This window comes from Cyprinodon tularosa, unplaced genomic scaffold (genome assembly GCF_016077235.1).
Source record: "Cyprinodon tularosa strain WSP-4 unplaced genomic scaffold, ASM1607723v1 ctg1091, whole genome shotgun sequence".
Taxonomy (NCBI): Eukaryota; Metazoa; Chordata; class Actinopteri; order Cyprinodontiformes; family Cyprinodontidae; genus Cyprinodon; species Cyprinodon tularosa.
In genome coordinates, this window is record NW_024037884.1 from 40,001 (window position 1) to 53,518 (window position 13,518).

A 13,518-nucleotide genomic window follows, 5' to 3' on the forward strand; every position below is an offset into this window, starting at 1 on the left:
TCTGGTTGGAAGTTATATGTTCAACCAATCGTTTGGTTAAAGGTCTACTATGCAACCGGTGTTGATTTTCCAGCGAGGCTCCCCCCAGAGGGCGAAAGTAAAAGTGCACTGTCGTAAATATGCACAGCTGTTCTCCTGGTTTCTCCGTCAAGCCAGGCGCGGTTGTTTTGAGCTTAGCAGACAGGCGAACGCAACGAATGACTAATGCTGCGTTCACACTGGACGTAGCTGGCGCGACAGAAGCAGTGAGTTTACATGCAAAGTCAATGGTTGACGCGCCTCAAGGCGCAGCAAAAGGTCCCACGGCGCGTTTTGAGCAGCAGGCGCAGTGCGTCTGAGCAGCTGAAGCAGCGCGTCGGGCGCGTTTAGGCATCTGACGCGCGTGACGCGCCGCAAACGCGCTGCTGCTCGAGATGGAACAATTTAATTTTTGTTGCTCGACGCACCGCGTCAACCAATCAGAGAAGCTGATCTGGGACCTGGCAGGGAGAGAGACACAGCGCTGATGATCAGAGCGCTATGATCACTCCTCTGAAACAGTTTATTGACGCCTAAATCAACTTAAAATGCAGAAATCTGCAGGCAGAATATGTTGGCTTTTATTATCCTGCTGCCTGCAGTTTGGATTATTTAGATGAAAAACACCTACCAGCTGCCGCGGTGAACCGCGAGGAGGCGACCCGGCCAGAGGCTGCTGATGAAGGGATTCCTACTGTCGGCGCACCGCTGGTATGTGGGGGTCTGAGCGGCTCCGACAGAAAAAATATTGGAAGGCAGGATGATAATCTGAATGAACTGACGGCACTGATTATGTTTTCAGGTGGATTTTCTCACTTAAAAACATATTAAAACTACTTTATTCCCACTGATCACAGTAAATATAGCTGCAAGGCAGAGAAAGGATAGAGTAGCTCCGCCCAACGCGCGTCAGACACACTTTTGTACCGCGCAGCCAGAGCAGCAAAGCTGCTTCAGCCGCGCGTCAGAACTAACTGGTACAAGCAGCAAAAATGAAGCAGCAGACGCGATTTTGCTGCTCTTGCTGTGTCCGGTGTGAAAGCAGGACTGCACAAAGATCGCCACTGTGCTAGCAATGAGCATGCTTTTAACTGGGGGGTGTAGTAGTTCTCGCCGTAAAGCAAGACCAACTCTCGCGAGACTTCTGAGCCTGTGGGTGCGGGCCGATGGCTCCTGCAATTGCAAGTGCGGTATTTCCCCCACAGACCACCAGGGCGGCCGAGAATACCTTTGTTCAAACTCATTTAATCATCCAAAACGTTATGGAACACATTAATTAACTGAAAAATGTTGCATAGTGTGCCTTTAAACCAACAAATCTAATTTGGCAGTGTTTTTAAACAACCTATTTTGGTAAAAGGACAAACCAGTACAAATTGGTCACATTGGTGAAAATGTTGGTTAAGTAGTATAGCAACTTCCAAAAGCCAAGGCCGGGTTTCAAACTGATAACCTTGAATACAAAGGCAAACTCTTTCAGCAGTTGTCACTTTCAGCACTAACTTAATACTAGAAGGTTATACTTCTAAATACCAATGTTACAACTGCAACCAGTGGCTTTGTCAGTTTTTGATAATTTTTTTTTGTCTTACCAAAACTCTTTTAACCAACTAGAGTGGTTGTAAAAGCAACCAATCTATTCTTAGAATCTATCCAACTGACCGCAACACTCCTACAAACTCCCTCATCTTGACTTTAAATGCCTGTCAAACTTTGCAGTCCATCTGAAACACTTCCTAAAACCCAGAAATATATTTTTTCTGGTTAGGTTTCCGCACTTTTACAGTTTTCTGGATGTTTGATCCAGATAAGTGGAGCATAGGAACTAAATGCTGCTTCTCCATGTTTAGTTCTGGTTCTAGGTATGAAGAGCAGGCTGGAGCCAGAAGACCTGAGTGGTCTGGAGGGTTGATCCACTGATAGCAAGTCTGTGATGGATTTAGGTGCTAAGCCATTCAGAGATTTATAGACTAACAGAAGGATTTTAAAGTCAATTCTCTGAGATACAGGGAGCCAGTGTAAGGACTTTAGAACTTGGGGGATGTGCTCTACTTTCTTAGTCGTAGTGAGGACACGGGCAGCAGCGTTCTGGATCAGCTGCAGCTGTCTGATCCACTTTTTAGGCAGACCTGTGAAAACACCGTTGCAGTAATCAATTCGACTAAAAATAAACGCATTACGGATTAGTTTTTCCAGATCATGCTGAGACATTAGTCCTTTGATCCTGGAAATGTTCTTCAGGTGATAGAAAGCCCACCTTGTAATTGTCTTTAAATGCTTTTGGAGGTTCAAGTCTGAATCCAGCACTACACCTAGATTTGGGGCCTGATCAGTGGTTACTAGCTGAAGCGACTGAAGCTGTGTGCTAACTTTAGATCTCTCCTCTATTGGTCCAAAGATTATTACTTTAGTTTGGTTTTTATTCAGTTGAAGAAAATGATGGCACATCCAGGCATTGATTTCTTCTAAGCATTTCCTCAGTGCTTGAACTGGTTCATAGTCACCTGGTGACATGGTGATGTAAAGCTGTGTGTCGTCTGCATAGTTATGGTCGCTGATGTTGTTGTTTTTTATTAACTGAGCAAGAGGGAGCATGTAGATATTGAATAGGAGGGGACCCAGGATGGACCCTTGGGGAACCCCACATGTGATTTTTGTCATCTCTGATGTAAAGTTCTCTACTGATACAAAAAAGTCCCTGTCCTTTAAGTGGGATTTAAACCAGTTGAGAGCTGAACCAGAGAGGCCGACCCAGTTTTCCAGGCGCTCTAACAGGATGGAGTGATCTACAGTATTGAACGCTGCACTGAGGTCCAATAGAACCAGCACTGTGGTTCTTCCACAGTCTGTATTTATACGGATGTCATTAAACACCTTGATAAGGGCGGTCTCTGAACTGTGGTGAGCACAGAAACCTGACTGGAACACGTCAAAGCGGCTGGTCATATCTAAGAAAGTGTTTAACTGTTGAAACACTGCTTTTTCAATAATCTTACTGATAAAGGTTTGATATGGGCCTGTAGTTCTGGAGTAGTAGTTTGTCTAAATTGTTCTTTTTCAGCAGTGGTTTAATATTTGCTGTTTTTAGGGACTGCGGGAAAACACCTGACAGAAGGCACGTGTTTATTATCTGAGTCAAATCAGACGCTATGACAGGCCAAACTTTCTTAAAGAAAGCTGTGGGTAGAACATCAAGGCAGCAGGAGGAGGAACTTACCTGCTGAATGATTTCCTCTAAGCTTTTATAGTTTATTTGGCTGAATTGGGACATTTGGTCAAGATCAATTCCAGTTGGAGACAACTTTGGTACTGAACTTGATATGGATGTATAAACTGATCCTCTGATCTTTAGGATATTCTCATTCCGAAAGCGACCTTACAATGGTGAATAGAATGAAGCTATCTGGCTAAACCTGTAATCCTGCTTCTTGGTTCAGGCCTCTAGGCTCAAAGAAATTCCCATCAGATCCTCCATAGAAACTCAGGACTCTGGTTGGTAGCTCCACTCCTCCTTGTTCAAATCTAGACTTGCATCATAGGCAATCATCAAGTTGGTTAGTCTATTTAGAACCATTACTTCACTGTCACTATGCTTTTCTTTCAGAGCTTCTGTGAAAATCCTAAATCTGAGCCATTTCAGTCACCTCAGAGTGGTTAATGCATGTGGGCACAATGTCACTAAAACTGTGACACCAGCTTTTTTTAATTTGAGCCTATGGAAGAGGCTGATGGTCTCTATGATTGTCACCCAGTGAGGTTGTGTGTGAATGTGTGGCTAATGATCAGTTACTTCATAGTGACAATGCAAGGTCCATTTCCTTGGAATATGATATCTTATTGGGGCTTGCAGGAACCTTTCAACTGACAGATATGGAAGAGAAGGTTTCAGTTTATAAGGAGTCTGATCTACAAGGCTGAGTCTGCCCCCACTGCTCAAGAGGGCTGAGATATCCCTTCATCATTATGGCCCATCCAGATCACTGACTTATTTCAGGAGGTCATCAAACTCAGTCTAGGCCTGGTAAACCAGATATTTGGCTGCAGCAGAGTGAAGGTCTACAGGATAATGCCCAGTGAACTGTCTGCATGTATAAATCTGTACTGGAAACCAAACCTTGGGATAAAGGACTCAATCGATTAACCACGGCAGGTTCGCTGTTTTAGAGTTCAAACTACTTCATTGATCAGTCAGTGTCATGATGACGTGTCATTACCTTGTATTGTCTGGCAATGTTGCTCTCGTGTCCCTCCTCAACTTGTTTGAATTTATTTTCAAGACTTTTCAGCTGAACCTCCATCCTCTCAACAAACTGCATGTCTCTCTGGGTCCGCTGGTCCAGAACCTCAATAGACTGACTCATGTTCTGAACCTGGATAGCATAAAATCATTTCACAAGAACCTTAATCATTCTCAGTACTTAAAAAAAAAAAAAAAAAAAAGAAAACTTTATATTGATGTATTCATATATTTAATCATTTGTCATGAGGAGTATTTTACCTTCTCAAGTAATTGTCGGAGTTGTTTGGTTCGAGCATCCCTGGAGCAAACAGTTTGTTGTGGAGCCACAACTGTGCAAACGCATCTACCTTCAGTGTCCTGAGCTGAGCTGTACACCTGCCAGCCCTCCTCAGGGGGTGAAGGGCCCACCTGGAGGAAAATGAAGAATGGCAGTAGGAAAATGTCTGACTTTGGATTCATGATAACTGAGCTCACTCTGTACCGTTACCAATTTCCTTTACTGTGATCAAAATCTAGAATTAAACTAAACAGTTTTACAATTAAAAGGAAGACATTTTTTAACATGTTCATCAACAAATATAATAATAAAGGACATAGTCTAGAAACTTTGAATCAAATCAGAAAACCTACATTTTAAATATCTAAGACATTTGTCTTTTATGCATTGTTAGATGGAGTCCACATCTCCACAGAAAGTTGTTCCTGGAGACTTGGATAAAAATGAGACAGGTCAAGAACAGACAGGGGGGAATGTTTAGAGTGAAAATCAATATCCTGGATGGGAAGCCAAACGTCTTCAAAGTTGGAAACAAAGTCCAGTGGATTGTTTTTAAATATTTTGGAATCTGACTTTATTGTCTCTGTCAAAAGCCTTGAGATAACATCTGTTGTGAACTGAATGCAGGCAAAGTGAAATAAACTGAAGAGATGGTTTCATCTCCTCTTCTAAATATCTAGAGGACCAAGATAATCTACAGAGCAACTAATGAAAGAGGAAGCTGCTGTTAGATGAAACGGCTGCAGAGCCTCCTGCTAAACTCTCTAACCCAAACAAAGAAGGAACGCAGTTTCAGTGAGCTGAGGCTGCATTCCTCCTTAGTTTGTTAATGTTTTAAATTAACAACATAAAGTCAAACTTTAAGAACAAACCTGTAGTAACTTTCCTAGCTTCTGACCTAAAGACAGAACATCTGTGAACATTTGACTTTTCATTCCTTTCCTGTTCTGTATCTCTGGTTTCTCAGCTGAGGAAAAAAGACAAACAACAGAAACCAGGAGGATGGATTGATCATAAAATGTGTGAAACTGACAAAACATAAAAGTGTTAGAGATGTGTTAAACTTGCCCTGCGAGAAGGAATTGCTTAGTTTCTGTTTCTAAAATTAGAAACTGGAGATTTTATGCATTCTAGTCCAACTGCTTCATTTTCTGTTTCTCTGTTCTGTTTCTTCCCCAGACAACATTCGACTTTTAGTTTAAGCATCAAATTATCAGATTTTCTTTTAGACTCTGGAAGATCAAATGTATTATGTCTAACCTTTAAACTGTTTTGTTCCTTTATTCATGGATGTGGACCCAAGTTTAATCAACTTAACTTTGGTGGACTATGTTTTCATCAGACTAATTTGGTCAATATTAATTTTAATATGTTAACAACTCCTACACAGTTTAAGTAAACATATTGTTTGAGGAACCCTTATTCGGACCTGACCTGAAAACATTTGTTAAAATATGTAATTTTTTTCTCTGTAATAAAGTTGGAGATAATCTGATCTGATTTTCAAATGTTTTGTTTATTTTCTCTTAAAACTATATTTGACAAGCAGGATCTATAAACCTGAACAACATAGGGGAATAAAAAAAGAGCATAAAGAGAAGTTATTAGGAACAGAGTCAGTTAATCAAAGGGGAACAAAGCCTTGTACCACATTCAATCTTAAAGCAGGATTTTTGTTACCAGAATGAAGTGAGAGCCGATCAGCAGCAGCTGCAGAAAAACATTGAGCAGATTCTCTTCAGATTCCATCTGTTCCTCCTAAGAACATCAGCTCACATCCAGCACTATCCGCCTGCTTGAAGACCACTAATCTGCTCAGTTAGATGGTCGCTACTTCACCTCTGTTCACCTGTTCTTCTGTCCCTGCCTATTCTTCCTGCCTCTTCTCCTTCTCTGATGCAACGGCAAAACCCAGTCGAGTGGAAACCAGATCCTGTAGCTGAGAGAGGGGGAGGGGTGATGTCAGAGAGTGGCTGTTGAAGAGATCTGAGGGAGAGGAAGGGTTGAGAAGAAGCAGTAGGAGGAGGTGTCTTTATACTCGATGCATTAAAATTAACTGTTTGCCTGGAAATCAAGGGTCTTTGGGCAGAAAATGTATTTACTTTTTCTCTTTTCAGATGTTCAGAAATAAAATGATGAAAACAATCCTTTTGGGGAAAGCCTGGTCTGATTCGGAGAGACGGCATCCATCCCACTTTGGATGGTGCAGCTCTTCTTTCTAGGAATCTGGCCACATTTATTAGTCCTCCAAAACCCTGACCACCCAGGGTGCAGACCAGGAAGCAGAGTTGTAGTTTAACAGACCTCTCTGCAGCTTCTCTACTGTTACCCACTCATTACTCCATCCAGACAGTGTCTTGCCCACGACCAAAATCTAATAAATGAGCAAATATTCCCAAAGGAGTAAATCATGATAATCTAATTAAAATCAAAATAACTCCAATTGGGGAAAAAGTTAAAATGATTAGATGTGGTCTGTTTAACATAAGATTTTTTTCCTCTAAAAGTCTGCTAGTTAATGACTTGATCTGTGATAATCACATTGACTTATGTTGCCTTACAGAAATCTGGCTGCAGCAAGAGGATTATATGAGCATAAATGAGGCAACTCCTTCTAGTTGTTTAAATTTCCACATACCCAGAAGTTAGGGTTAGGGTGAGGAGCAGGAGTGTTGGCCTAGTGGGTTAGAGCCCACTCAGCCCACCCCAAGGTGATGGGTTAAATACAGAGAGTTAATCGCTCTGTTGTGAGATCAATAAAGTTCAAATTTTATCCCTTTTCTTTCTAGCAACAATCTTTCAGTTTGTCTTACTGATCACTTCAAAGGCAGTTAATAATTATAATCTTAATTATAATCTTTTTGTAATGGCCCGGATGCGGACCACCACAACAGGTTAGTGACAATTTAAGAAGTTTATTGAGAAAACAGGTGATTGGGACGCCGACTCTCTGGCGTTCAGCTTCCGTGTGCTGACTGATATGACCTGATTTCACACGAGGTTCGGGCTCTGAGGACCAGACAGGAACAGGTAGTATGTCCAGTTGTAGGTTCAGACATCCAGCTGATAAGCAGAGGGGATTTCAGCGGGTTTGTTCAGTTTCTGATCCAGGTATGATCTCCAGTATCACAGGACGTAGGGGGGGCAGACAGGCTGGTGAACTTTCAGACTGACATGGGTCTTAGGCACAGGTAATCATTCCGGAATCTAGAGACTGACAGAGCTGGTCTCAGGCCGGCGGACAAATCCAAGAATGGGACAGGCAGGCTCAAAAATCAGAGGACAGAACAGGATCAATAACAGGCAGGCTGGCAGGCTGGCAGGCCGGCAGGCAACAGACAGGATTTCAAAAATAAGGCTGGAAGGTTCTCACCGGAATTGACTTGAAACAATCTGGCACTGGAGACTCATGAGGACAGAGCTTATATGCAGATGGAGACAGGTGAAACCAGTAGAGATGATTGCAATGGGGGTGGAGACTGAACCAGAGTCAGCTCCAGTGCCAGGATCATCACACTTTTGAACAGATTCAGTTATTCCAGTAAGTTAAACTCCTTTAGGCTAAAGGACAGTCGTTTGAGGACAATATCCATATTAAGGAAGAAAGATGGTAAGCAAGGGGTCAAAAAAGCCATCTTGGTTAACCTGGGAAAACCATCTCTCAACAGAGGAGGTGGTCTTACACATAACCTTTCACCCACCTGCTGGTGAAGATTCTCAGTCATCCGGGTCAAAGTCATTCCAAAAAAGTTAAAAAACAATCCACTGGACATTTCTTATCTTTCACACACCTACAATTTACTTTTGTTTAGACTACGACTTAGACAAACGTTATTGTCATTTTGTACACAGTGTGTACAAAATGAAATTTCTTTCAGTACAGCTTTCAAGACATGTTCATTCTTAAAGTGCATCAGTGATAAAAGTAAACACGATGATCAGTTCTAAACATAAGTCTGAGATATGATTTACAGTTGTTTTTCTTTTTATTCATCAGTTCATCAGTGTGATGGCGGTGGGGAAGAAGCTGCTGCAGAACCTGCTGGTCCTGCATTGAATGCTGTGAAGCCTCTTCCCACAGGGCAGCAGGGAGAACAGTCCATGGTGGGGGGGTGAGGGGTCATTGATGATGTCACGGGACACGCAGCGCTGGGATGAAATGTCTTTAAGGTCGGTTTCCTCCGTGGAGATGCATGACCAAACACAGAAGAGCGCCCTCCTCTGGACAACACTCTGCGCTACATCTACACCTGATGGACAAAGGACATTCTTTGGAAGACCAGAATGTTCACATTTTGGACAAAGAAGACAGGTGGTTTGAGAGGAAGGAAACCATCTATGTTAAGAAAGAAAAACCAACCTTAAACGGGGGGGGGGGGTGTCGGGCTCAGATTTCAGCTGTCAAAAACCTACAATGCAGCGATAGAGTTCATCGCTGCATTGTAGTCATTGACTGTGACCAACTGGATGTGCTCTCTTCATCCTCTGACATGGGAGCTGGCTCGGAGCTCGTCTGCCTGGCTGTGTGTTTCCTGGACGGGGCCGCCTGTGGAGCTGGTTGACAGTTGCCTTTTGTATCTATGCTTCTTTTTCAATGTCTGCTCCTGCCTCCTTGAACCCCAGTGGGCCTCAGCAGATGGCCGCTCACACTGAGCCTGGTTCTGCTGGAGGTTTCTTCCTGTTCAAAGGGAGTTTTTCCTCTCCACTGTCGCTACAAGCATGCTTAGTGTGAGGGATTGCTGAAGAGTCAATGAGTCGATGCAATCAGCTGGTTTTCCTTAGATAGAAAACTTTGTATCAATCTGACTGGATGATCTGGTGAACTGGAAAGTGACCTGAGATGACATGATGTGAATTGGAGCTATAGAAATAAACTGAATTGAATTGAATTCCTTCCCGCTATAAACGCAGCCCCAGTGCAGGAGAGCAGAGGACCTCACCTATTCAGCCAGGCCAAAAAAACCCTTTAACGGCCCCCCTTTTAGAGACATAGACAGGTATGGAGCACTGCAGTCTAACAAAGAAGCCAAACGACCCCCATTCCAAAGGGGGGGGCTCGTTCATCTGTTTCAATTTGCATGTTTTCAAAACAAAAACTTTGTTGGTCCACTCTATAAAGCCTTGAACACTCCTGACAATTTGAATTGAAAAAGCTTCCAGAATGGGAAGAGAAACGTCTTCAAACTTTGAAACAAGTCCAGTGGATTGTTTTGAATTTTCTTTTTTTGGAATTACTATGACCTGGATGACTGAGAATCTTCAACAGTGTATAGAGTAGGTATTTATATGAATAGGTATATATATATATATATATATATATATATATATATATATATATATATATATATATATATATATATATATATATATATATATATAGTTCTCACACATGGTATTAAATATAAACAGGTTATTGCACAGGGTATTAAATAGTAATTGCTCATTAACCATTGCAGCAGTTAATCAAGGATTAACCAAGAACTGGTTAATCCTTTCAAGAATCCCCCTAACGTTAGTCTTCTCCAGCAATTCACCAGTCTCAGTCATTTCCCCTACGGGCTTTGAACTGATCTTTGTGATCTCCCCTTCAGAGTTTCCGGTTCCGGTTCACCAGACCGCTGAAGTCCCGCTGAGATAACCCTGCATAATATCTCTCTCTGTTTTTTGTGAACCTCTTAATAAACCTGTTAACTTTTCCCCTGGTTCTCTGAGTGAATCTCTGCATGTGGATGAGATCTTTAAAGCCCATCATGACACTCCCAACTAGATTCCTGACACAGTGACACCACAGCCAGATCAAAGGTTGGGGAAGGAAGAGAAGTCTGTTGCACAGATTTTGGGAGCCCCCCCACCATACAAACCTGATGCCAATAAGCAGAAAGCCCTGGAGAACTCAGTGGCAAAGTGGATTGGTTCTGGCCTTCCTGCAAGGACCATCGAGGATGAAGACTTTGTGGATATGATGAAACAAGCTGACAAAAGGTTCAATGTGTGAAGTGTGATATATGTTAAAAAGAGAATCGGTGTGTGAAGAATTTTTATTCTGTACAGTGTTGACTAAAATGACAAAAAAGACTTAAACTTGACTAAGATTAAAATTGATTTTCATCATTTAGACTAAGACTAAATTAAAGAACCAAAGACATCATGGCTAAACCAGGAAAAGGTTCACAGGGTTAACAGGGTTCATGTAAGCAGGACATTAGTTGATAACAGGGTGACGATGTCTGACTGATAAAATAAAAGCTCTCTGCTAACCGCAAAGAAAAAACTAGAAGTCTATGTCTGTTTGGACATGAGCACGTTTCCGGCCTTTTCAATGGAGCTTCTGACTTCATGATAAACTGAGAAAAAAATCAAGCAGGAGAAGAAGAGGAGCAGAGATCGCCTTTAAATAAATCATGTTCCTCTACGGGTCGCCATGGAAACAATGTCTCCATCTGCAGCAGGCGCAGCATGAGCGTGTGTGTCAGATGGTTGTCAGCGAGATTCAGACGCACACACACAGTAAGAGCTGGACAGAAGCCAGCATTTCAGGGAGAGAAGAAGAAATAAGCTGTTCTTTAGTAAATGAACAAAATGTAGAAAATATTTGTGCAATAACTGGTTAAAAAACGAATTTAATGTTTTAATTTAATGTTAATATTTACAGCTTCCTGTTTTCTACAAACCAAATGCCTGAAATGTGCAGCATATCTGGGCTCTAGACACTGTAGAGGGAAAAATATTTTCCCATCTACTCCTCCTTTCCCCTATTTTAAAGCTCATTTTGTTTTCTATTCTACACAAAATGATTCACTCAGGCGGCACAGTGTATGGCGAGGCTAGACCTGAGGCTTATCTTGCTGAGACCTGAGAAGCTGTTCTCCAGTGGGAAATGTTTAGGAAGGAGAACCAGATTCATTTAGGTTCAAGGTTATTCTGCAAACTGTCTGCTCTATGTGGAACCCTCACAGTTTTTTTGTGTTTAGTGGTTAGAGCCAGAGCACTGGTGACTTGTTCTCCCTTTCCGAACAGTTTGTAGCACAGTCGGGGCCCTCCTCACAGCTAATGTTCCCATAAAAGGAAAGCTGGCGAGATGATGGCTTGGTGTCAATTTCCCGGGTGTGTTGGACCTACGCTTTCCATTGTTTGGTAACCGTTGTGGGGAGGGAAACTGTTTTAAATTGATTATTTTTATGTAGTATTTGCTGATGTGGTGTTTTTACACTGGGCCACACTGAGGGTCTGTCATCGCTAACTGTTAGGAATCCAGTTTGTGTGTCTCCGTTTTTCACCACCAGGAGGTGCCCCGTCTTCGCTGTCCCTCCCTGCACACCTGCAGCTCGTTGGATCATTATCTGGAGGAGTATTTGAGCAGTGGACTGTCACTACCTCAATGCCAGAGTGATTGCCAGTTTTGGGTACTCTAGCCAAGCTGAGTTTTGCTGAGTCTAATCTAGCTTTGTTTCTGAGTCTAACTTGCTTTTTGTCTCTGCTCCTTGCCTGGAAGCTTTCCTTTGTAACTGGATACCTGGACCTTCCCTCCCCTGGAAGGATAAACCGAGTTACACTGAGCAGGGGAAAACCTCGACATGTTCCGTATAAGTTCCCTTCAGAAATCCGAGTGACAGTCCGCTCCATTACTCCTCCGGGTCCAACGCTAGTCTAACCTGTCTGCCCTCCAACGTGCGCGCCTAACTCTGGATTCACCACACAGTCTGGATTCGAGGACTAACAAGGCCCCCCTCAAACGTGAGTAAATAACTGAGCTTCAAAGATTCCCACAGAACCTGAACTGACCATTGTCCCTCCCTTCTCACTTACCAGCTCACTGAGTTCCAGATCCATACCTGTATCTCCTTCAATAAACCTGTTAAACTTTTTCCATGCTCTCTGAGTTATTTCTCTGCACGTGGGTCAGATTTGTAAAACTGATCATGACAAGAGTGTGGTTATTCGACACTGAAGGTACGTAAGCTCTATAGCAGGGGTAACCAATAAAAAATCAGCACAGCCTGAATAAAGAAAATCATCAACCACTAAAGGTCCAGAGACATTTTTAATTATAACCTGTTACTTTAAACAGAATTTAACACTGAAATAAAATGAGGTGTTTATGCATCTATGTTATAAATCAATGAAAGAAGGAAATTCTAGAAACCTCTTTGATCTGGGAGTTAAATGACAGGTCCTGATCAAAAATAACACCAAGATTTTTTACTTTATTATCTGAAATCAGTTTAATCCCATCCAAATGAAGTGACTGACTAATCAGCTTCTTTTTCAGAGACTCTGGTCCAAAGACTATAACTTCTGTTTTGTCTGCATTCAGAAGCAGAAAGTTAAGAGTCATCCAGGTTTTTCTGTCTTCAGACATGCCTGTAATCTATGTAATGGGTTAGCTTCATCTGGATTTATAGACAGATATAGCTGGGTATCATCAGCATAACAGTGGAAATTAATCCCATGCTGTCTAATAACTCTACCAATTGGGAGCATGTATAAAGTAAAGAGAATTGGTCTTAGCTCTGATCCCTGTGGTACTCCACAGGTAACCCTGGAGCATGAGGAAGGTTTATCATTAACATGAACAAACTGAATTCGATCAGATAGATCAGATTTAAACCAGTCTAGTGCTGTTCCTTTAATTCCAACAAAATATTCAAGTCTTTCTAAAAGAATATTATGGTCAACTGTATCAAATGCAGCACTGAGATCCAACAGGACGAGCACAGATACAAGTCCATTATCTGAGGCCATGAGAATATCATTAGTGACTTTCACCAGAGCTGTTTCAGTGCTATGATGAGCTCTAAAGCCAGACTGAAACTCTTCAAAAAGTTCATTATGGTGGAATTGATCGCAAACTTGTTTGGCAACTACTTTCCCAAGAATTTTGGATAAGAAAGGAAGATTGGATATAGGTCTATAATTGACCAAGTCATCTGGGTCAAGAGACGGTTTCTTAAGCAGAGGTTTAATTCCAGCAACCTTAAAAGCT

At 42.1% G+C, this 13,518-nt stretch overlaps 1 protein-coding gene across 1 annotated transcript in view; it reads right to left on the bottom strand.

The window, feature by feature from the left end:
- Nucleotides 1–6,488, bottom strand: part of LOC119789110 (noelin-like) — a 28,832-nt gene extending 22,344 nt beyond the window's left edge. The window contains exons 1-3 of the mRNA XM_038293889.1: nt 6,216–6,488; nt 4,517–4,666; nt 4,233–4,388 (exon numbers count right to left, since the gene is read on the bottom strand). Coding sequence (XP_038149817.1) covers nt 4,233–4,388; nt 4,517–4,666; nt 6,216–6,284 — 375 coding nt within the window. The 5' untranslated portion in view covers nt 6,285–6,488. The remainder of the gene's footprint in view (nt 1–4,232; nt 4,389–4,516; nt 4,667–6,215) is intronic.
- Nucleotides 6,489–13,518: the final 7,030 nt, after the last annotated feature.